Here is a 25,620-nt window from a genome sequence, read left to right on the forward strand (position 1 = left end):
TACAATACGACTTTGATAGTATGAAAGAATTGTCATTTCAGTAAGTAAAATAATTCTGTGATTACTGTTTTACACAGTTGTATCCCATCGGCAGGAAAACAACCAAAAAATGGTAGTGGTGACAACTGGTTTATCCTACAACAAAACTAAGTGGTTATTTCAGAATTTTTATAGCACAGCAAAAGAACTTGAAACTTCAAAATTATTTTTCCTCTGCTGTTAAAAAATCACTGATCTGTAAGTAAGCAACTTAATTCAGAAATGCAAGTAGCTTTTAGTCTTCTGTCATCAAACTGTATCATTGGATGTGGTGTCCACTTTTAGTCTTCTGTCATCAAACTGTATCACTGGATGTGGTGTCCACTTTCCACCGTACAAAGACAAATCACTTGGGTTTAATTATTGTAGTCCTGGAAGAACAAAAGAAATTATTGTAAAAATATTTACTGTCAGTGTTGTGTTGAACAATAACAAAGTTTCAGATTTATTCCTGTCATATAAATAAGCTCACTCAACAAAGATTTTAGGTTCAGCATCATGTTACCAACAAGTTCATTCAACAGTCTTATCATGTTACCAACAAGTTCATTCAACAGTCTTATCATGTTATTAACAAGTTAGTTACATGAAGATTCAGACTCAAACAAATTCATTCAAAAATCAAAAGTTATGAGTAAACAACTGATGTAAGACCAATCATTCCAAAATTGTAAAATTTTGCACAATACATTTTAGACACCAACACAACATGAACCGGTAGCTACACGTAAATAGAAAAGTTTCACGTATCAGCTACAAAGAAGATTGCAAGTGGTGGTTATACCAACAACTGTACATTTGTCTACTCACTTAATAACATAGAGTTAGTTCACTATCAAACGAACAACAGGTTCACAATTACACTTTAAAAACTGGTTTTTTAACACTCCTACGAAAAGACGTTTCTAGTCCTGATTTCTCCAAGCCCGTTCCCCTGGCTGTGGTTTCGCTAGATAGTAGATAGGGACAGTGGGAATCTCGTTAATCCATTCATTAATGGATTTAAATGGCAATTTCATTTAAATACAAAATTATTAGCCTAATATTAATAACCTTTCAAGTCACTCTGGGGCCTAGTAGGCCCCACTTTTCGTAGGAGTGTTAATTTATATAAAAACTTAAACATATTTCAATACTGGTACATAAACACATATCATAACTTAAGGGGAATTCTGTAGAGTGCTCACCTCCAACATGCAGCACTGATCATAACTGGTTTTTTAAAATCTACAAAGTGTGTCCATATCTTCATTGTTATCAACAGACACAGTTTTGTTTTGGCAGAACAATGAGCAGCACCACTCTACACATATCCACCAAGTTTCATCACAATCTGATTATTTTTGACTGAGCTATAGAGCACTAATAGTGTAAAAAATCATACCTCATAGTAAAGAAATACTTTTATTTATGTCAAGGTGACAAAATCCGTTCAGCTGTTCTTAAGATTCCTGCTAAAAAATACACACACACAGAAGTGAAAACATAACCTCCATCACTTCTGATGGCAGAAGTAACAACACATTAACCAACAATATTCAGTAACTATCTTTTGCCGTGAATGATGTAAACTCTTTTCAATGACAAAAGATGTTGAGTGGTGGTAAGAAACAGCATCTGTAATGTACTCACTGTGTTAGTGATAGAGCTTTGTTTCCACCACTCAGGATCAGATATGGAGATTGAAGCTCTTTCTGCTTTTCCTGCATCAAGTTTACAGTGTTCAGAGGAGTGTCAGTGGAACTCATCTGTCGCAGTTTCTAGATAATAAAACAAACCAGATATATTCAGACTGGTTAAATACACATATCAAATAGAAGCTGAATATTTTACTGGGCACCTAGTTAGAAAGTTTATAATCACAGCTATTTAAATTTCTAGACTGCTGGTAAAAGAAATTAAGTCAAATAAGAAACAGATCATTTGAAATACGCTTTCAAGAATTATTTTACTTTATTATAGAGTAAAGAAACAGTTTTAAAGTACCTCACCTTCTTGCTTTTGAATAAGTACAATTTGGATCAATTTAACCTCACATTTTACCCTTAAAATATTTCAAGAGCAACAGCACAAATCAGACACATCATGAAATAAGAAACGGATACATTATCACAAAAGTGGAACCTACTGCTTCCTGTTCCAATTTTTTTGCACGTTTATCCACTTTATTTTTCCCTGGACCCTTGCCGTGAAACTTGTGGCTGAGGTAGCGAAAAGCTTCTTTAGCATCAAGCAGTCTACCGCTGTCGCCTATGTACTCCAGCTTCACATCAGGTTTGTACCCTTCTTTATCTTTGAAGTCTGACAGTGGACCTCACGTGATCGATCTCTACGAGACGCTTTGTCGTCGTCACTGAAAGAAGTGCGAGTTATGATAACCAACTGAGCTTTAATGTCGCTTTATGTCAAAGATTAGCCAGAAGTAATAAAATTATTATAACAAATAGAAAAAATGTTAAAATTAAAATTATACGCCACAACCCAGTTTTTCATAAATCTATCTGAACAGTTCACATTTCTGTGTTTAATAAAAGGATTAGGCAAAAAAGAACAGAGATAACTGCCAGCATACAAATTAAGCACGATTTTAAAGCTTTGAATTGGTACTTTCAAAACACTATCTCTAATCCATTCATAGATTTTGTCATAACTGTAACCACCCAACCCAAGTTTTCTACAAGAGAAAAGGCATTTCATTCTGTAAACTAGACTACACTTCACATTAAAATAACTGGTATTAGAGGGAAACAAACGGAATATTCAATTGGTTAATCAATTTATAAACCTACAAGTTTTCCTGCAATTATTACCAGACCAATTTTCAGTTTTTCAGTCTCTGATGGACACACGTTACTTAGCAACAGTCTCGTAATTGTGAATATACATTTTCTCTAAAAAGATTTTTTTTTTGAGGAAGGTAAGGAGGTGAAACATTAATAGGCTGAAATACTTACTAAAACTTTTCTTCAATGGTATAGCTCTGAGCTTGAAGATCACTATGTCTTTGGGCACTAACTGGTTTCTTTACCTCATTTTCCAAGTATCCTATTACAGTGAGATAATGACTTTACTAAATCAATACAAAAGTGTTTTCAGTAACTGCAAGTATTGTGTTTTATACACACATTAGAATTAAATAAATTGGTACAGGACAATGTAACTAAGCTGAAAATTAACAAAAGCATATCTTTATCACTGTTAACCTTGATATTAAGATATCTGTATCACTGAAACATTGATATTTATATGACAAAGAAATTTTAATATTTAGAAATAAACAGAGTCAGTGCAAAAATATACAGTTATTTAATATAAAAACAGCTTTTTCCAATCAGAAAGTTAAAACTGAATTATTCTATTCAGAGCTCAAATCTAACGTGGTTTTAAAAAGAATACATTAAGTTGTATAAATATTTAATATCAAGGAATGTTGAGAACAGATGTTTAACTGACAGCACATTATTAAAAACAATTTCACAATAGGTGATTCTTTAAGAAAGATTGATACGTTAACATTTACACAGACGAGAATATTCAGAATAATACATTACCTTTCTTCATTGTGATCGCTAACATTTACACAGACGAGAACATTCAGAACAATACATTACCTTTCTTCATTGTGATACGTTAACATTTACACAGACGAGAACATTCAGAATAATACATTACCTTTCTTCATTGTGATACGTTAACATTTACACAGACGAGAACATTCAGAACAATACATTACCTTTCTTCATTGTGATATCGTTAACATTTACACAGCGAGAACATTCAGAATAATACATTACCTTTCTTCATTGTGATACGCTAACATTTACACAGACGAGAACATTCAGAATAATACATTACCTTTCTTCATTGTGATAATGCTAATATTTACACAGACGAGAACATTCAGAATAATACATTACCTTTCTTCATTGTGATACGCCAACATATACACAGAATATTACATCACCTTTCTTCATTGTGATGTTAACACGCATTACACAGAACAATACATTACCTTTCTTCATTGTGATATGTTAACACGCACACAGAATATTATATTACCTTTCTTCATTGTGATATGTCAACTTGTACACAGGACAATACATTACCTTTTTTTCATTGTGATATGTCAACATGTACACAGTATAATACAATACCTTTCTTCATTGTGATACGCTAACATTTACACAGACGAGAACATTCAGAATAATACATTACCTTTCTTCATTGTGATCGCTAACATTTACACAGACGAGAACATTCAGAATAATACATTACCTTTCTTCATTGTGATATGTCAACATGTACACAATATAATACATTACCTTTCTTCATTGTGATGTTAACACGCATTACAGAACAATACATTACCTTTCTTCATTGTGATATATTAACATGTACACAGTATAATACATTACCTTTCTTCATTGTGATATGTCAACATGTACACAGTATAATTATTACCTTTCTTCATTGTGATATGTCAACATGTACACAGTATAATACAATACCTTTCTTCATTGTGATATGTCAACATGTACACAGTATAATACATTACCTTTCTTCATTGTGATATGTTAACATGTACACAGTATAATACATTACCTTTCTTCATTGTGATATGTCAACATGTACACAGTATAATACAATACCTTTCTTCATTGCTAACTGAAGGGCTGCAGCCATTCCAGTGCTAACATCTGGTTCTTCTTCTAAGATTGGAATACTTTCCTGGTTCTAGGTAGAAAAACAATTCACAGTTTGTCAAATGTTTCAACAACAGTTGTAATTTATAATATGTTAAGCATCATGTTATTATCTGTTCAGATGTAAGGTACAACCTTTAATTAAAACCTTTGAACACAGTATCTAGTGCATTTTACAAGGGCAAATACCATCATCATGTTATCCCAAGCTTCATCTGGTTTCTCTCCTCCGGTCACCTGAAGATATAATTGAAATGTTAGCATTTTCACTCTCCCCAGTCATAATTATTAATGACGGTGGGGTATTTGTTTTGTTTATTTCATGAAAATTTACCCAATGGCTATACGCAATAGTCATCCCTAATTTGGAAGTAGCAAACGAGAACTAATTGAAGTTACGCCTAAAATTACTTGAATTTTCTAGTGTGAATAAATCTTGTGAACATTCAAATCAAAGCTACAAATAAGTGGCCTGTAAACATGATTGTAACTTATTTTTAATTCAGATAGTTTGATAACTATTAATTATCTAGGTTGATGGTACCAAAACTGTAAAATTGAACAGACTACACAGTTCGTTTTGCAACTTTCAAGTTTCAAAAGCTAATAACGTCACAAATGAAACATTTTAAATCTTTGAATTATTTTCTTTTAGGCAATCTGTTTACCATAAAGCTCTTCTATTCTTCCTTACCCAGACCAAAGATTACTAAATGTTTAGTTATAATGTCACACATCTTTCAATAATCTATTTCATTGTTTTGTACTGGTTATACACAATGAATTTTATTGGTTCCAGTGCTTTTTTATTTTACTACAGTAGTTAGTTCAACAGTTCCTTTCTGCTTTACAAAAAAATGCACTTTTAACATGAAACTAGTCATGTGGAATTCATCTGAGCATGATTTTAGACACTAGGGGAAAGGGAGGGGTGAAACTGTATGTAATTTCCAAAAAGAATACAAAAGCAACTTTTATAAACAAAACTAAATACTTTGTACTTATATTAGCAGATGGACAAGGATAAGAGATATTAAAAATGCTAAATTATTTTAAACATTTGATGTAAGCTGTTACATTAATAAATATGAAACACAATTATGAGTGACAATGAAGTAGCTGAAATCAAGAATACATGGAAAAGAATGAAAGGCCATACTATAACACAATTACATCATCAACACACACTTTAATGGCTTATATAATTTTACAGAGTCTAGAAAATTTCATAGTAATTATAGTACAATCTTTGGTGCAATAAAAATAAAAGATACATCATACAAACCTAAACCTGAGCTAAAATGCAAGAAAGGATTTGGGTGCAAATATATTTAAAACATTTGTGTTGAAATGAATACAGTGATTACACATGTATTACAACCTAAGTAAGACATTTGGAAAGGACTGATATCACATGAAGTTCAAGACATCTTTATTAAACATATGTTTACTCACATTAATCTCCACAGGTTTGTCATCAATATCAACTTCATTCCAAGCTCCTCGGTTTTGAGCTTCTAATTCTTTAAGTTGCTGTTCCTCCATCAATTCCGCTCAAGTCCTGTGAGATGAGGAAGACACACATCATTCAGTTACATTAAAATTATTTAGTGCACTATTACCATTAGTATATGTAAGTTCAGGTATAATTCCAACTGATAGCCAAAACAAAGAAGAGTGGGTAAGTAAATTATTGTTAAACATTAACTAACTAGTATGAATAGAGATATTTTAGGTTAGTTAAGATCAGATTAGGTAAAATAAATAATATTATAACAAAAAATGTTTCATGAGGCACACATGTGAGTAACACATAAATAATGTATGTAATTCAATAGCATAATGTGAGCTGCACATGCTTCAAGTGAATTACAACTTATCATGGTGAGGATGGAAACAAAAGAATAAAATTTAATTATGAAAAGACGTTACAACTTAAAGTCTGTTTGTTTCTTTGTTTTGAATTTCATAGAAAGCTACTTGAGGGCTATCTGTGCTAGCTGTCCCTGATTTAGCAGTGTAAGACTAGAGGGAAGGCAGCTAGTCATCACCACCGCCAACTATTGAACTACTCTTTTACCAGTGAACAGTGGGATTGATCATTACATTATAATGCCCCATGACTGAAAGGGCAAGCATGTTTGTGCGACGGAGAAACTAACACGCAACCCTCAGACTACGAGTCAACACCTTAACCCACCTGGCCATGCCTGGCCAACTTAAAGCTACTTAGGATGAACTAATGTGGTTTCATGTTACAATTTAAAGTCATTCTAGATATAACAAAAGGAAATTCAGATTCTTTTTTTTTTTTTTTTGGGGGGTTAGTTACAAGGTCAAATTGATCAAGACCGTGTTGAGAGTTAAATTTTTAATGTATCTCTGTAAGAAGTTCTGACTGGCACAGGGTTAACAATATTATTAAACTCTGTCTACTATAAAATCAACATTACAGAAATTCTAACCATGATTTCATCAGCTTCATCCTCTCGATTTCCCGACATCCCATAAGTGGGAATGTCTCCAAGGTTCCGACAAAACTCAGCTGTGGAGTTTAAGACAATGCTCCCAATTTTCTCAGCAGATTCTTCCTGTTTAGGTTCCTTTTTAAGGGCAACCTCAGCCACCTGAAAATGCAAATGAAATTAGTTACCAATAAAAGTTTTCATAACTAAAACATAACAAGTAGACATAGGAATAAACCAAAAAATTTTACATGTAAAAATTACCTCTAACCTGGTTGGTAATACAACACAGTGTTATGGTAATTAGTTATAAGAATGAAGGAATATATAAGCAGGTTTTTTTCTTCAATGATACATTTATTATGTAGTAACAAAAAGATTTGTCACAACACAACAAAAAACTGTGAAAACACTTTACATTCAAAGTTTGTAAAAAACTCGATTGGTTTAAAAATTGGAACAAATTTTACAATTGTACATAAGAAGTAAAATCTGATACCCAACAAGGAGTGAAATAAAAAGGTAAAAGCAAATCCAGAATGGTATTATGTAGTACTTCAAGAATGAAACACTAGGTTTTCACCACACGCTACCTCATCACAAAGTAAGACTAAAGCTTGAAAGAGTATGGCATGCTGTAAACAAATCCAGAATGGTATTATGTAGTACTTCAAGAATGAAACACTAGGTTTTCACCACATGTTACCTCATCACAAAGTAAGACTAAAGCTTGAAAGAGTATGGCATGCTGTAAACAAATCCAGAATGGTATTATGTAGTACTTCAAGAATGAAACACTAGGTTTTCACCACACGTTACCTCATCACAAAGTAAGACTAAAGCTTGAAAGAGCATGCTGTAAACAAATCCAGAATGGTATTATGTAGTACTTAAAAATGAAACAGTAGGTTTTCACCACACGTTACCTCATCACAAAGTAAGACTAAAGCTTGAAAGAGTATGCTGTAAACAAATCCAGAATGGTATTATGTAGTACTTTAAGAATGAAACACTAGGTTTTCACGACATGTTACCTCATCACAAAGTAAGACTAAAGCTTGAAAGAGTATGGCATGCTGTAAACAAATCCAGAATGGTTATTATGTAGTACTTCAAAAATGAAACACTAGGTTTTCAAGACACGTTACTTCATCACAAAGTAAGACTAAAGCTTGAAAGAGTATGGCATGCTGTAAACAAATCCAGAATGGTTATTATGTAGTACTTCAAGAGTGAAACACTAGGTTTTCACCACACGTTACCTCATCACAAAGTAAGACTAAAGCTTGAAAGAGTATGGCATGCTGTAAACAAATCCAGAATGGTTATTATGTAGTACTTCAAGAATGAAACACTAGGTTTTCACCACATGTTACCTCATCACAAAGTAAGACTAAAGCTTGAAAGAGCATGCTCTAAACAAATCCAGAATGTTATTATGTAGTACTTCAAGAATAAAACACTAGGTTTTCACCACATGTTACCTCATCACAAAGTAAGACTAAAGCTTGATAGAGCATGCTGTAAACAAATCCAGAATGGTATTATGTAGTACTTCAAGAATGAAACACTAGGTTTTCACCACATGTTACCTCATCACAAAGTAAGACTAAAGCTTGAAAGAGTATGGCATGCTGTAAACAAATCCAGAATGGTATTATGTAGTACTTCAAGAATGAAACACTAGGTTTTCACCACATGTTACCTCATCACAAAGTAAGACTAAAGCTTGAAAGAGCATGCTGTAAACAAATCCAGAATGGTATTATGTAGTACTTCAAGAATGAAACACTAGGTTTTCACCACACGTTACCTCATCACAAAGTAAGACTAAAGCTTGAAAGAGCATGCTGTAAACAAATCCAGAATGGTATTATGTAGTACTTCAAGAATGAAACACTAGGTTTTCACCACATCGTTACCTCATCACAAAGTAAGACTAAAGCTTGAAAGAGCATGGCATGCTGTAAACAAATCCAGAATGGTTATTATGTATTACTTCAAGAATGAAACACTAGGTTTTCACCACATGTTACCTCATCACAAAGTAAGACTAAAGCTTGAAAGAGCATGCTGTAAACAAATCCAGAATGTTATTATGTAGTACTTCAAGAATGAAACACTAGGTTTTCACCACATGTTACCTCATCACAAAGTAAGACTAAAGCTTGAAAAGTATGGCATGCTGTAAACAAATCCAGAATGGTTATTATGTAGTACTTCAAGAGTGTGAAACACTATGTTTTCACCACACGTTACCTCATCACAAAGTAAGACTAAAGCTTGAAAGAGTATGGCATGCTGTAAACAAATCCAGAATGGTTATTATGTAGTACTTCAAGAATGAAACACTAGGTTTTCACCACACGCTTACCTCATCACAAAGTAAGACTAAAGCTTGAAAGAGCATGCTGTAAACAAATCCAGAATGGTATTATGTAGTACTTCAAGAATGAAACACTAGGTTTTCACCACACGCTATCTCATCACAAAGTAAGACTAAAGCTTGAAAGAGCATGCTGTAAACAAATCCAGAATGGTATTATGTAGTACTTCAAGAATGAAACACTAGGTTTTCACCACACGTTACCTCATCACAAAGTAAGACTAAAGCTTGAAAGAGCATGCTGTAAACAAATCCAGAATGGTATTATGTAGTACTTCAAGAATGAAACACTAGGTTTTCACCACGTTACCTCATCACAAAGTAAGACTAAAGCTTGAAAGAGTATGGCATGCTGTAAACAAATCCAGAATGTTATTATGTAGTACTTCAAGAATGAAACACTAGGTTTTCACCACACGTTACCTCATCACAAAGTAAAACTAAAGCTTGAAAGAGTATGCTGTAAACAAATCCAGAATGTTATTATGTAGTACTTCAAGAATGAAACACTAGGTTTTCACCACACACGTTACCTCATCACAAAGTAAGACTAAAGCTTGAAAAAGTATGGCATGCTGTAAACAAATCCAGAATGGTTATTATGTAGTACTTCAAGAATGAAACACTAGGTTTTCACCACACGCTACCTCATCACAAAGTAAGACTAAAGCTTGAAAGAGTATGGCATGCTGTAAACATCTCCAGAATGGTATTATGTAGTACTTCAAGAATGAAACACTAGGTTTTCACCACACATTACCTCATCACAAAGTAAGACTAAAGGTTGAAAGAGTATGCTGTAAACAAATCCAGAATGTTATTATGTAGTACTTCAAGAATGAAACACTAGGTTTTCACCACATGTTACCTCATCACAAAGTAAGACTAAAGCTTGAAAGAGCATGGCATGCTGTAAACAAATCCAGAATGGTTATTATGTATTACTTCAAGAATGAAACACTAGGTTTTCACCACATGTTACCTCATCACAAAGTAAGACTAAAGCTTGAAAGAGCATGCTGTAAACAAATCCAGAATGTTATTATGTAGTACTTCAAGAATGAAACACTAGGTTTTCACCACATGTTACCTCATCACAAAGTAAGACTAAAGCTTGAAAAGTATGGCATGCTGTAAACAAATCCAGAATGGTTATTATGTAGTACTTCAAGAGTGAAACACTAGGTTTTCACCACACGTTACCTCATCACAAAGTAAGACTAAAGCTTGAAAGAGTATGGCATGCTGTAAACAAATCGAGAATGGTTATTATGTAGTACTTCAAGAATGAAACACTAGGTTTTCACCACGCGTTACCTCATCACAAAGTAAGACTAAAGCTTGAAAGAGCATGGCATGCTGTAAACAAATCCAGAATGGTATTATGTAGTACTTCAAGAATGAAACACTAGGTTTTCACCACACCGTTACCTCATCACAAAGTAAGACTAAAGCTTGAAAGAGCATGCTGTAAACAAATCCAGAATGGTATTATGTAGTACTTCAAGAATGAAACACTAGGTTTTCACCACACGCTTACCTCATCACAAAGTAAGACTAAAGCTTGAAAGAGCATGCTGTAAACAAATCCAGAATGGTATTATGTAGTACTTCAAGAATGAAACACTAGGTTTTCACCACACGCTACCTCATCACAAAGTAAGACTAAAGCTTGAAAGAGTATGCATGCTGTAAACAAATCCAGAATGGTTATTATGTAGTACTTCAAGAATGAAACACTAGGTTTTCACCACACGTTACCTCATCACAAAGTAAGACTAAAGCTTGAAAGAGTATGCTGTAAACAAATCCAGAATGTTATTATGTAGTACTTCAAGAATGAAACACTAGGTTTTCACCACACGCTACCTCATCACAAAGTAAGACTAAAGCTTCAAAAAGTATGGCATGCTGTAAACAAATCCAGAATGGTTATTATGTAGTACTTCAAGAATGAAACACTAGGTTTTCACCACACGTTACCTCATCACAAAGTAAGACTAAAGCTTGAAAGAGTATGGCATGCTGTAAACAAATCGAGAATGGTTATTATGTAGTACTTCAAGAATGAAACACTAGGTTTTCACCACACGCACCTCATCACAAAGTAAGACTAAAGCTTGAAAGAGCATGCTGTAAACAAATCCAGAATGGTATTATGTAGTACTTCAAGAATGAAACACTAGGTTTTCACCACACGTTATCTCATCACAAAGTAAGACTAAAGCTTGAAAGAGCATGCTGTAAACAAATCCAGAATGGTATTATGTAGTACTTCAAGAATGAAACACTAGGTTTTCACCACACGCTACCTCATCACAAAGTAAGACTAAAGCTTGAAAGAGCATGCTGTAAACAAATCCAGAATGGTATTATGTAGTACTTCAAGAATGAAACACTAGGTTTTCACGACACGTTACCTCATCACAAAGTAAAACTAAAGCTTGAAAGAGTATGCTGTAAACAAATCCAGAATGTTATTATGTAGTACTTCAAGAATGAAACACTAGGTTTTCACCACACGTTACCTCATCACAAAGTAAGACTAAAGCTTGAAAAGTATGGCATGCTGTAAACAAATCCAGAATGGTTATTATGTAGTACTTCAAGAATGAAACACTAGGTTTTCACCACACGCTACCTCATCACAAAGTAAGACTAAAGCTTGAAAGAGCATGCTGTAAACAAATCCAGAATGGTATTATGTAGTACTTCAAGAATGAAACACTAGGTTTTCACCACACGCTACCTCATCACAAAGTAAGACAAAAGCTTGAAAGAGCATGCTGTAAACAAATCCAGAATGTTATTATGTAGTACTTCAAGAATGAAACACTAGGTTTTCACCACATGTTACCTCATCACAAAGTAAGACTAAAGCTTGAAAGAGTATGCTGTAAACAAATCCAGAATGGTATCATGTAGTACTTCAAGAATGAAACACTAGGTTTTCACCACACGCTACCTCATCACAAAGTAAGACTAAAGCTTGAAAGAGTATGCTGTAAACAAATCCAGAATGCTATTATGTAGTACTTCAAGAATGAAACACTAGGTTTTCACCACACGTTACCTCATCACAAAGTAAGACTAAAGCTTGAAAGAGTATGCTGTAAACAAATCCAGAATGTTATTATGTAGTACTTCAAGAATGAAACACTAGGTTTTCACCACATGTTACCTCATCACAAAGTAAGACTAAAGCTTGAAAGAGCATGCTGTAAACAAATCCAGAATGTTATTATGTAGTACTTCAAGAATGAAACACTAGGTTTTCACCACATGTTACCTCATCACAAAGTAAGACTAAAGCTTGAAAGAGTATGCTGTAAACAAATCCAGAATGGTATCATGTAGTACTTCAAGAATGAAACACTAGGTTTTCACCACACGTTACCTCATCACAAAGTAAGACTAAAGCTTGAAAGAGTATGCTGTAAACAAATCCAGAATGCTATTATGTAGTACTTCAAGAATGAAACACTAGGTTTTCACCACACGTTACCTCATCACAAAGTAAGACTAAAGCTTGAAAGAGTATGGCATGCTGTAAACAAATCCAGAATGGTATTATGTAGTACTTCAAGAATGAAACATTAGGTTTTCACCACACGTTACCTCATCACAAAGTAAGACTAAAGCTTGAAAGAGTATGCTGTAAACAAATCCAGAATGTTATTATGTAGTACTTCAAGAATGAAACACTAGGTTTTCACCACACGTTACCTCATCACAAAGTAAGACTAAAGCTAGAAAGAGTATGGCATGCTGTAAACAAATCGAGAATGGTTATTATGTAGTACTTCAAGAATGAAACACTAGGTTTTCATCACATGTTACCTCATCACAAAGTAAGACTAAAGCTTGAAAGAGCATGCTGTAAAGAAATCCAGAATGGTTATTATGTTTGCCTTTTCTATTCCTGTATTAAGAGACTCCTTCTGTTTCAGCTTACGAAGCTTTGTTCAAGGCAGACTGAAGTTCTGATTCAGCATGGTCCCTCTTCAACAAACACTCCAGTCAAATCTTCTTCTCAACTATTTCTGTTTATAAATTTGAAACATTTTAAAATAAAAGCTCTAGTGTAGATTTTTTTATATGCCAGGATTTTGCCTTTACAAAGTCTTTACCTTTGAAATATTGTTAATTTTGTGAAACCGATCTGATCTGCTGCAGCAAATGTATGACATTCTATGAAAAGAAACTTGTTCCAATTTGTAAACTTACCTAAAATACCTTAACTGATGCCAGAAATTACATACAAGTAATTTATAATTGAACATTCTTTAAAGAAAAAATTATACAAATTAATTTGAGATGGTTTCACTTGATTTGAATACATAAAACAAAAAACTGTTCCTTACTTAGTGAATCTTTCTTTATTGGACTGATTTTATTACAAGCCGCTTCCATTGTACAAATCTGTTCTAAATAATACAGCTATCAATATTAAACTTAAGATACATCTATTACTGTGGATAACTTTATAGAACCTTTAAAATCACTGAGAACAAATTTTTTATACTTAAGAGTAACCTATGGTGTTACAAAACTGGCAGAATAAAGGTATTGTTAAATAAACAACACTTGAGTTAAAAATGATGAAAGTTTTATTCATATATAGATGAGAAAGCATCGATTCTTAATCACATTACTGGAATCTTATATTCATTAGTGTTAAAAGTTATTTCAAATAAATCATCATAAGTAGCTTAGATATCTAATTAATTACCACTATATTCAGCTTCATCTATTTCCACATCTTCTCCTTTCTTACTGTCATCTGCTTCTAATAATGGACTCTTGATCTACAGATCTGATGTTATGAAAGTGGACAAGAACTTACTGCATTTAAATAGTTTCTTTGTCAGTGTAAACACACATGCATCATCACAATTATTATTTCACTTCCTATATGTAGATGTAATATAGGGCAAAGTAAGTAATAGTTGGCTAGTAGAATTATACCTGGACTCACATTAAAAGATTTTACCATAACAAAAAAGTCCACGGAGAAATCCACAAATTAATTTTGTGTTACAAATCTTAAACAACAATAATCGCTTTATATTAATTGAATACATAAAACTAATTGATTGTTCTCACAAGAAACTTAGAATGGTGATAATGAAAGACATGTTTTCATTGGTTGATAATTTTTGTAAGTCTTGATGCTAACTGATCAAGATGAATAACCTTTTATAAATGAAATACTCATAATGTCAATATTTTGATTACCTAGAATAAAAACATACCTACTGGAAACACTCATTTTTGGGCCATTAGTGTTTGACCATAATTTCATTTAACTGCTCATTCGATGTAATAATTACACATTTAATAAATGCTTATAGATAATTTAACCAAGTTAACTGTCTATCCTTAGAAGTCTCCAGATGATTTACGAAGAAAATTACTGTAAAAATAAAGATGCTTGATTAACATTCAATTAAACTCGTTACATCTGATACTTGTGAAGATCTGACTTTCTATCAGTTACAGAATTTTTTTGTGTCATCTTAAAGGCATATTTACACTTCTCTTAAATGTGAATGTTCTTACGCTGGACCCCGAAGTGACTGGTTAAAGTCTGTTCTGGAAGTGGTAGCAAATCGCCTGGCTTTAGAATTCCCCGCCACGCGACTTTCTCACTCTTCTTTGGACTTTCTGAACCGCACCTGAGGAATCAGGAAGTTCCTATGAATATAAACACACAAAGAACAAAAGTAACAGATACTAGCTTAACTGCTGCATTCTAACAGGAGACAAATACAATAATTCTGTTCTACTTCATACATTCAAGATCTTTAATTTGAGAATAATACAGACAACACTGTACATAGCATATCCTAAAGAAAGGTTGTAACTAGCCTCCACTATTTATTATACCAACAGTTTGAAATTTTGTAGTTTCATTCATTTTACATCACTCATTTCTAAGGATGCTGAGAAACCAGAAAGGACGAGTCATATCAAAACACATAATTCATAGAAAAGTTTATATACAGAGAAACCAGAAAGGACCGAAGTCATATCAAAAACACATAATTCATAGAAAAGTTTATACAGAGAAACCAGAAAGGACCGAAGTCATATCAAAACACATAATTCATAGAAGAGTTTATACAGAGAAACCAGAAGGGACCGAAGTCATATCAAAACACATAATTCATAGAAAAGTTTATACAGAGAAACCAGAAGGGACCGAAGTATATCAAAACACAATAATTCACAGAAAAGTTTATACAGAGAAACCAGAAAGGACCGAAATCATATCAAAACACATAATTCATAGAAAATTTTATGCAGAGAAACCAGAAAGGACCGAATCATATCAAAACACATAATTCATAGAAAAGTTTATACAGAGAAACCAGAAAGGACCGAGTCATATCAAAACACACAATTCATAGAAAAGTTTATACAGAGAAACCAGAAAGGACCGAACATATCAAAACACATAATTCATAGAAAAGTTTATGCAGAGAAACCAGAAAGGACCGAGTCATATCAAAACACATAATTCATAGAAAATTGTATACAGAGAAACCAGAAAGGACCGAAGTCATATCAAAACACATAATTCATAGAAAAGTTTATACAGAGAAACCAGAAAGGACCGAAATAATATAAAAAAACACATAATTCATAGAAAAGTTTATACAGAGAAACCAGAAGGGACCGAAATCATATCAAAACACATAATTCATAGAAAATTTTATACAGAGAAACCAGAAAGGACCGAAGTCATATCAAAACACATAATTCATAGAAAATTTTATGCAGAGAAACCAGAAAGGACCGAATAAGTATATCAAAACACATAATTCATAGAAAATTTTATACAGAGAAACCAGAAAGGACCGAAGTCATATCAAAACACATAATTCATAGAAAAGTTTATACAGAGAAACCAGAAAGGACCGAGTCATATCAAAACACATAATTCATAGAAAAGTTTATGCAGAGAAACCAGAAAGGACCGAAGTCATATCAAAACACATAATTCATAGAAAATTTTATACAGAGAAACCAGAAAGGACCGAAATCATATCAAAACACATAATTCATAGAAAATTTTATACAGAGAAACCAGAAAGGACCGAAGATCATATCAAAACACATAATTCATATAGAAAAGTTTATACAGAGAAACCAGAAGGGACCGAAGTCATATCAAAAAAACACATAATTCAGAAAAGTTTATACAGAGAAACCAGAAAGGCCAGTCATATCAAAACACATAATTCATAGAAAAGTTTATACAGAGAAACCAGAAAGCGAAATAATATCAAAACACATAATTCATAGAAAAGTTTATACAGAGAAACCAGAAAGGGCCGAATAAGAATATCAAAACACATAATTCATAGAAAGTTTATACAGAGAAACCAGAAAGGACCGAAGTCATATCAAACACATAATTCATAGAAAAGTTTATACAGAGAAACCAGAAAGGACCGAAAGTCATATCAAAACACATAATTCATAGAAAATTTTATACAGAGAAACCAGAAAGGACCGAAGTCATATCAAAACACATAATTCATAGAAAATTTTATACAGAGAAACCAGAAAGGACCGAAATATATCAAAACACATAATTCATAGAAAAGTTTATACAGAGAAACCAGAAAGGACCGAAGTCATATCAAAACACACAGTTCATAGAAAAGTTTATGCAGAGAAACCAGAAAGGACCGAATCATATCAAAACACACAATTCATAGAAAAGTTTATGCAGAGAAACCAGAAAGGACCGAAGTCATATCAAAACACATAATTCATAGAAAAGTTTATGCAGAGAAACCAGAAAGGACCGAAGTCATATCAAAACACATAATTCATAGAAAAGTTTATGCAGAGAAACCAGAAAGGACCGAAGTCATATCAAAACACATAATTCATAGAAAATTTTATACAGAGAAACCAGAAAGGACCGAAATATCAAAAACACATAATTCATAGAAAAGTTTATACAGAGAAACCAGAAAGGACCGAAGTCATATCAAAACACATAATTCATAGAGAATTTTATACAGAGAAACCAGAAAGGACCGAAGTCATATCAAAACACATAATTCATAGAAAATTTTATACAGAGAAACCAGAAAGGACCGAAATATATCAAAAACACATAATTCATAGAAAATTTTATACAGAGAAACCAGAAAGGACCGAAATCATATCAAAACACATAATTCATAGAAAATTTTATACAGAGAAACCAGAAAGTTTATAAAACTTTCACAACAATAAGTACTGATATATTTATCTTACAGAAAGGACAGAAAATTATGTTTGTTATTTATTTTTAAACCTTGGCAATGCATATAAATAAAACTATTTGCATAATTTATAATCCATTAATTTAATCAAATAACATTTCCATTATGCATTCCACAGCTTACACAAGTAGTTTATAAATACACATGATTATAATTGAAAACAAGATATTTTCTTGTATGCAAATCAATACTGGAAAAGCTTTCTAATCCTGTGTGGAAATGTAACAAAATGTACTGGTTTGTGTGAATAAAATGATTCAAAGCAGGTTTTTATTTCTGCCACATATCTGGCATGTAACGGCACTATTTCTGCCACATATCTGGCATGTAACAGCACATATTAAAGGGTAGAGGTTTGCCAGCCAGATATTGTGGTGAATATCCAATCTCTAGATTTTACTTTATTTACATATTTTTAATAGCCACAAGCCATGAACTGAAATTATAAAACATTAAAATATTATTTCGCGGACGGAGAGAAAATCAAAACATAATAAGTGTACTGTCTTTACCATTTTCCATCCCTCTAGTTTCATAAATGATTTTTCTTTTTCTTATTAACATGGTAAAACTATATACATACTAATATTTCTCAAGATTGAAATGTTAAACTAAATATGTTTCAGTCTCTGAGCCTCCATCATGGGTTAACACAGCCTCACCAAATGCATCCTAAACTTAGTCATAACAAACAAACTGGTGGCAACCATGTGCAGTTATCTAAATCAGCAACAGCATATGGCACAGCCATCACAAAAGCCATGACATTTTATGAAATATGACAAGTATAACAGTACGAAATTCAGTATTGTTTGTTTAGCACCTTCCATGACAGTTAGGTGCATTGCACCTAATACATAACCACAACAAAGTAATCAATAATATTTTGTTGCACATCTTCACAAAATTTTGCAAGCTTTCAGAAATCATTACACATCTATTGTACACAATAACACACAACAACACACACAAAATCAGATGTTTTAATCAATTCTGTTTTCTAAAAATATCTTAGCAAATGGAGGAAGTCAAACTCTCACACAGTATTAAATTTTCCATATTAATAATCATTTCCATGTTAAAATTAAAAATACTTTTTGTCACCTGAAAATTCACAGATTTCACTTTAGTAATATTTAAAACCTCTTAAATAAATATCAAGTTTTTATTTCAGAAAAGCTTTAAGAATTTCATTTGTTACTTTCTCTCCCCTAATTCTGTACAGTGTAGGTCAATTTGAAATACCTCAAACCCATCATAAATAATTATTAAATAAATATAAATTATCTTTTATTTTTGTTTTACTTTCTAGGAAGATCACGAATTTCAACATGCAACCATAAACTGTTCATTCCAAAAGATTAAAACTAAAAATAGTGTGCATTTATTTGATTTTATTATTCTACTGAAATATGAACCATGTTTAATAATCCTACCACACAAGTTGTAAATCATTTGGCAAACATGCAGCTCATAATATTACAGTACCAAATTCTGTAATGCTCATCCATACTGAAGAACTTGTTTTCATATATTTTACCTAATCTCACCCTAAAAGTTTCTCATATTTACCTTTCAGTTACTTTTATAATAATAAATAAATAATAAAAATAATAAATAAGTAAAATGCACAGAAAACAAAATATAATATTTACCTGTTGTTCGCTGCTGCTCTCAAATGTCAATGTAACTTAAGCTCCCTTTGTTCATGTTTTTAATACCAATTGTTCTACTACAGTAGATAATTTTAGCTTAAGTAATGCATCTAAAAAACACTCAATGATAACATTTAAAAACAGCAGACTATTTTACTTCAGCTAGCATGAATTTTCTGGTTTTCTAAATATACAATATGAGGAGTTAAATATTCATCTCAGTTCATTAAGGTGTTTCCAGTGGGTATATAAAGTTTCAGTATAATTTCTCTATAGAAGACAGCATAGTGTAAAACATAAGACAGAACTATTAACAACTGTGAAACAAAGAATGTGACAAGTTGGTGTGGTAAGGAGAGGCCTGGTTTTTTAGTTTCTGGCTCTGTAAACAAATACATTGTTAAAAAAAATGCTTTTCCTGATTAATAACCATATTATAAGTAATTATAATTTGTGCTTCTGGGAGGTATGGTAAATAAATTAGAGAGAAAAGAAAAGACGTGAGAGAGGAAATACAACAATTCTTGTACACCAGAGTAAAAAACTGATGGTTTGAAAAATGTAGAGAGGAAATACCACAATTCTTGTACACCAGAGTGAAAACTGATGGTTTGAAAAATGTAGAGAGGAAATACCACAATTCGCACACCAGAGTGAAAACTGATGGTTTGAAAAATGTAGAGAGGAAATACCACAACCTCGTAACACTAGAGTGAAAACTGATGGTTTGAAAAATGTAGAGAGGAAATACCACAATTCTTGCACACTAGAGTGAAAACTGATGGTTTGAAAGATGTAGAGGAAATACCACAATTCTTGTACACCAGAGTGAAAACTGATGGTTTGAAAAATGTAGAGAGGAAATACCACAATTTTGTACACTAGAGTAAAACTGATGGTTTAAAAATGTAGAGAGGAAATAACACAATTTTGTAACACTAGAGTGAAAACTGATGGTTTGAAAAATGTAGAGAGGAAATACCACAATTCTTGTACACTAGAGTGAAAAACTGATGGTTTGAAAAATGTAGAGAGAGGAAATACCACAAATTCTTGTACACTGGGGAGTGAAAACTGATGGTTTGAAAAATGTAGAGGAAATACCACAATTCCAAATTCTGAGGAGGTGGTTTGAAAAATGTGAGAGGAAGACCTACACAACTATTGCACTGAGTGAAAACTGATGGTTTGAAAAACTTCCACTGATGGAAACTAAGGTCTGTATTCCAGTATTTAATGTTCACTGATTTAAAAAATTTAGAATGTGGGACTGGTTGTGGCATGGATACTACAATAAAAAAGATAAAGATATACAAAATAAAACTGTTGATAAATAACTAGAAGACTTTACAATATAATCACACAATATAAGATTTAGTAGATTTTGTAACAAACCACAATGTATTTTTAACATGTAAAACTATCTTTCCATATAATGCCCTAGTGATTTTTTTTCAAGTGTTGTTCTTCTCTCACAGACAAACTATTTATTAATTAATTAATTAAGCCCAATAATTATCTGGCTGGTAGCTTTCACACTGTATTAAATTAATTAATATTTTGTTTTGATTGTGATTCACAATTAGAACCAATATGCATTCTGTAAAATACAAGTATTGTGTTATGAAAGATGCATTTTGGATTATTTCTGTTAGTATTGGAGGGAAGAGTGAGGCTATTCGTTATATTTACAACAGTTGAATCTGTTACCACGTTTGGTAACTACTTTGTATAAAAAAATGAATTCAGGTTAATGTGTTGTTGTTGTTTTAAGAACATACTTTGTATAAAGCAAAATGAATACAGGTTAATGTGTTGTTGTTGTTTTTAAAGAACATATTTTATATAAAGCTAAATGAATCCAGGTTAATGTTGTTGTTTTTTTAAAGATCATAGGAAATAATTGTTTGAAAACAAACCATTAAGACTGTTTTACTGTACCTTGCTAGCATTAAACAATAAAGGTTTCATTCTGATTTTGTTAAGAACACACTTAAGATCCCATGAACACCATAGTTATAGACAATAAATTGAGTACACACTTAAGATCCCATGGCCACCATAGTTATAGACAATAAATTGAGAACACACTTAAGATCCCATGACCACCATAGTTATAGACAATAAATTGAGAACACACATAAGATCCATGAACACCATAGTTATAGACAATAAATTGAGTACACACTTAAGATCCCATGGCCACCATAGTTATAGACAATAAATTGAGAACACACTTAAGATCCCATGAACACCATAGTTATAGACAATAAATTGAGTACACACTTAAGATCCCATGGCACCATAGTTTATAGACAATAAATTGAGAACACACTTAAGATCCCATGACCATATTTATACACACTTTCCCATGGCCACCATAGTTATAGATAAATTGAGAACACATTAAGTCCCATAACAATAATAGACAATTAATATAACATTATCCCATGGCCAATAGTTTGACACACTTAAGATCCCATGAACACCATGATTTATAGACAATAAATTGGTACACACTTAAGATCCCATGGCCACCATAGTTATAGACAATAAATTGAGAACACACTTAAGATCCCATGACCACCATAGTTATAGACAATAAATTGAGAACCCACTTAAGATCCCATGACCACCATAGTTATAGACAATAAATTGAGAACACACTTAAGATCCCATGACCACCATGTTATAGACAATAAATTGAGAACACCAAGATCCCATGGCCACTTAAGATTATAGACAATAAATTGAGAACACACTTAAGATCCCATGGCCACCATAGTTATAGACAATAAATTGAGAACACACTTAAGATCCCATGACCACCATAGTTATAGACAATAAATTGAGAACACACTTAAGATCCCATGACCACCATAGTTATAGACAATAAATTGAGAACACACTTAAGATCCCATGACCACCATAGTTATTTCAAAAGATATGTCTACCTTACCTTTATACAAGGTTGGGGAACTTGACTAAAATATAAATTACCCTTTGTTAATTTCAGAATTACTTCAAATTGTAAGAAAAAATAACATTTGTTTATCCTAAATAATTTTATAAACTCATATTAGGATACATCAACAAATTTTTTTTCTTTTGGTGACTGACTCTAACTACTGTTCATGCCCTTATATTATGTAAATAACTTCAGAGATTCAACTCAAAAAATTGGCACTGACTTACATAATGCATGAGCTACCAAGAGCACCTTGTGAAAAGTGTTTATTATTTATTTCACCTAATCTATCCTAAATAGTTTCCTATTTGTACATTTTAGTTACTTTTGTAGTAATAACTAAAGAATACACATGAAAACAAGAAATAAAGTACTTATCTTCTGTTGTTTTATTGTCAACTGTTGATGACTCTAACCAAACATTTTATACTAATGGTAGTATTGCACCAAACATTTTATTAAATTAAATAACAATGTGTAAAGGAAAAGTATCCGTAACTATGATGATTGTTCTGACTTTCAAGCTATGTGACAAGAGCCATTACATTATATGATGGGAAACAAACTTGAACTGAAAGCAAAACTGACAATTCACTGTAGAGAATATATGTCATTTGACAGATGAAAACCTTGGCTTTCTACTGGTTATAAATAGCATAGTATTAAATAAGAAATAAAAGTACTGGCTATTTCTGAAAGAAGATGTGTGACAGATGGGTGTGGCAAGAGGGTGGAATGTTTATTTCCTGGCTATGTAATCAAATAAGACTGAAGACTATTAAATATTGTACTTCTGAGAGGGGTGATAAATAAATTAAAGAGGAGATATGTAGAAAGCAAACATCACAATTCTCACACTAGATGGAACTTGTGGATTTTAAATTAAATTTTGAATACAACTCACTAAAACCTTGAAACATGCTCAGAAAAAAATATGCCCATTGAAGAAGAATTACTGAGCCTTTGCTCTCACCGTGTAGAGTCGTCAGGCTAGTTTTAAAACAGTCGAGTAATTCACATAAATATTAAATGTTCTCCTACAACACAACCAGGACATTCATAACATATACTGACCATTTCTTCATCCGTGTAATATTCGAGGCTAGTTTCAAAGCTGGTAAGTCTAGAGATGTCTGGAAAAATTAAATAAACAGAAATTCAAATTTAGGTATAGTTTTAGGTGCTACTTATAATGTTCAAGTGTGATATCAGAAAACAAAATGTATCTGACACATTTAACACTTCAGTTAAAGTTTTAATGTGCAAATACTACTAAAATATACAAAATATGAGGTTTCAGAAAAAGATTTTTAATTTTCAAATTTTTCTATGTACATTACATTCTATATATGGTAACATATACAGACTTATCATTTTTAAGAGCAAACTTGTAAAGTGTAACTTACTCCTTGTTGTTGTTTTAGCTTTAACCTGATAAGTTCCAGTTCTTTTCTCTGTCGCCTGTACTTGTACATCCTGAAGAAAAACACGATAAGAAAACAGTTACCACTTAATCTTGTAGAATCCTGATGAAAACAATTATTTTGCATACAGTTACTCAAAACGCGATGCTCTCTACACACTGCAACTAACACAGCACAAAACACAGAGACTTGAACAGACAAGGTGTAAAACTAACTTGAAAATATTAAACTTTTACATTTTTTTTAATGGTTCCAATATTTATTAAAACAACAGTTAATCTTCTCCAGACTTAAAACAGAAACAACAACTAACCCTAACTTATATATTCTCTTCTCATTTTTTTGCTTCACTGTAGCTAAATCATGCAAACCTTTCATCTTTAGTTACTGGGTGAAACAACTTACCAATTTTGAACAGTTCCTTCTTTGGACCTTCAAGTTCTTCATCATATTTTGACAAGATAGATTTCTTTTTACCTAAAGTTTTTAAAAAGAACCATTCCAAGTACAAATTACATCACAATAAAAACCAAGCACACAAACAAAGCTATAACAGAACTGAGTGCACCAGTTTGAGCTCAATAACAAGAAATTTCAAATGCAAATTAACAAAATCGGTGTCCAGTGACTTAACACCTAAATATTTCAAGATGTAATAAGTTGTTCCATCATCTCCATCACAGCTAGAAGGTGGCAAACTGCTGATACACAAGTTTTTGTCAATCTGTTAATATTAGCCTATTAGATATCTGACAGAATGCAATGTAATTTTTCATAAAATCATGATACTATTTGCACATTTCAAACAGCCCAAAATATAATAGACTGTTGTATCAAAGGCAGCTGGACTTAATGTGTTAAGTTCTTTCATTAAACATACAACCATTTATTTAAACATTTTTACATATATAGAGCACCTCTTATCTAACCAAAAAATTTATTTTAAAATCATAGCATGTAAAAATTTATTCTTTGAATATCTCAAAGCCCCTACAGAATAAAAACTAAGATTGTAGTTAACCCGCCTACCAGTGATTCAGCATATAATACTAAAACTGAATTTCAATATCCACAGTAATTATAAGCTTTACAGATCATTGTGTAGTTTTTTGTGCTTAACAACAAAACAATATTAAATAAAATCAGACACAAACAAGCAATAAAACATTAAAATTTACCTAATCTTACAATTCCAAACTCATCAAACTGGGTTCTTCATATGGTCTATAATAAACATTAAAACTACTAATCTTACAATTCCAAACTCATCAAACTCGGGTTCTTCATATGGTCTATAATAAACATTAAAACTACTAATCTTACAATTTCCAAACTCATCAAACTGGGTTCTTCATATGGTCTATAATAAACATTAAAACTACTAATCTTACAATTCCAAACTCATCAAGCTTCGGGTTCTTCATATGGTCTATAATAAACATTAAAAACTACTAATCTTACAATTCCAAACTCATCAAACTCGGGTTCTTCACTTATGGTCTACCTGGTCTATAATAAACATTAAAACTACTAATCTTACAATTCCAAACTCATCAAACTTCGGGTTCTTCATATGGTCTATAATAAACATTAAAACTACTAATCCCAATCATTTTATATTCCAAACTACTAATCAAACTCATCGGGTTCTTCATATGGTCTATAATAAACATTAAAATTTTAATCTTACAA

At 32.2% G+C, this 25,620-nt stretch overlaps 1 protein-coding gene across 1 annotated transcript; it reads right to left on the bottom strand.

Moving 5' to 3' along the window:
- Positions 1-1,667: 1,667 nt before the first annotated feature.
- Positions 1,668-6,288, bottom strand: LOC143242404 (U4/U6.U5 tri-snRNP-associated protein 1-like). The gene is given in 6 exon segments (XM_076485767.1): positions 1,668-1,799; positions 2,168-2,353; positions 2,356-2,392; positions 2,994-3,084; positions 4,689-4,773; positions 6,198-6,288. Coding segments are annotated over 6 exon segments (621 nt in total). The 5' UTR covers position 6,288.
- Between the last annotated feature and the right edge of the window lie 19,332 nt (positions 6,289-25,620).

Source organism: Tachypleus tridentatus, unplaced genomic scaffold, assembly GCF_004210375.1.
Source record: "Tachypleus tridentatus isolate NWPU-2018 unplaced genomic scaffold, ASM421037v1 Hic_cluster_2, whole genome shotgun sequence".
Lineage (NCBI taxonomy): Eukaryota > Metazoa > Arthropoda > Merostomata > Xiphosura > Limulidae > Tachypleus > Tachypleus tridentatus.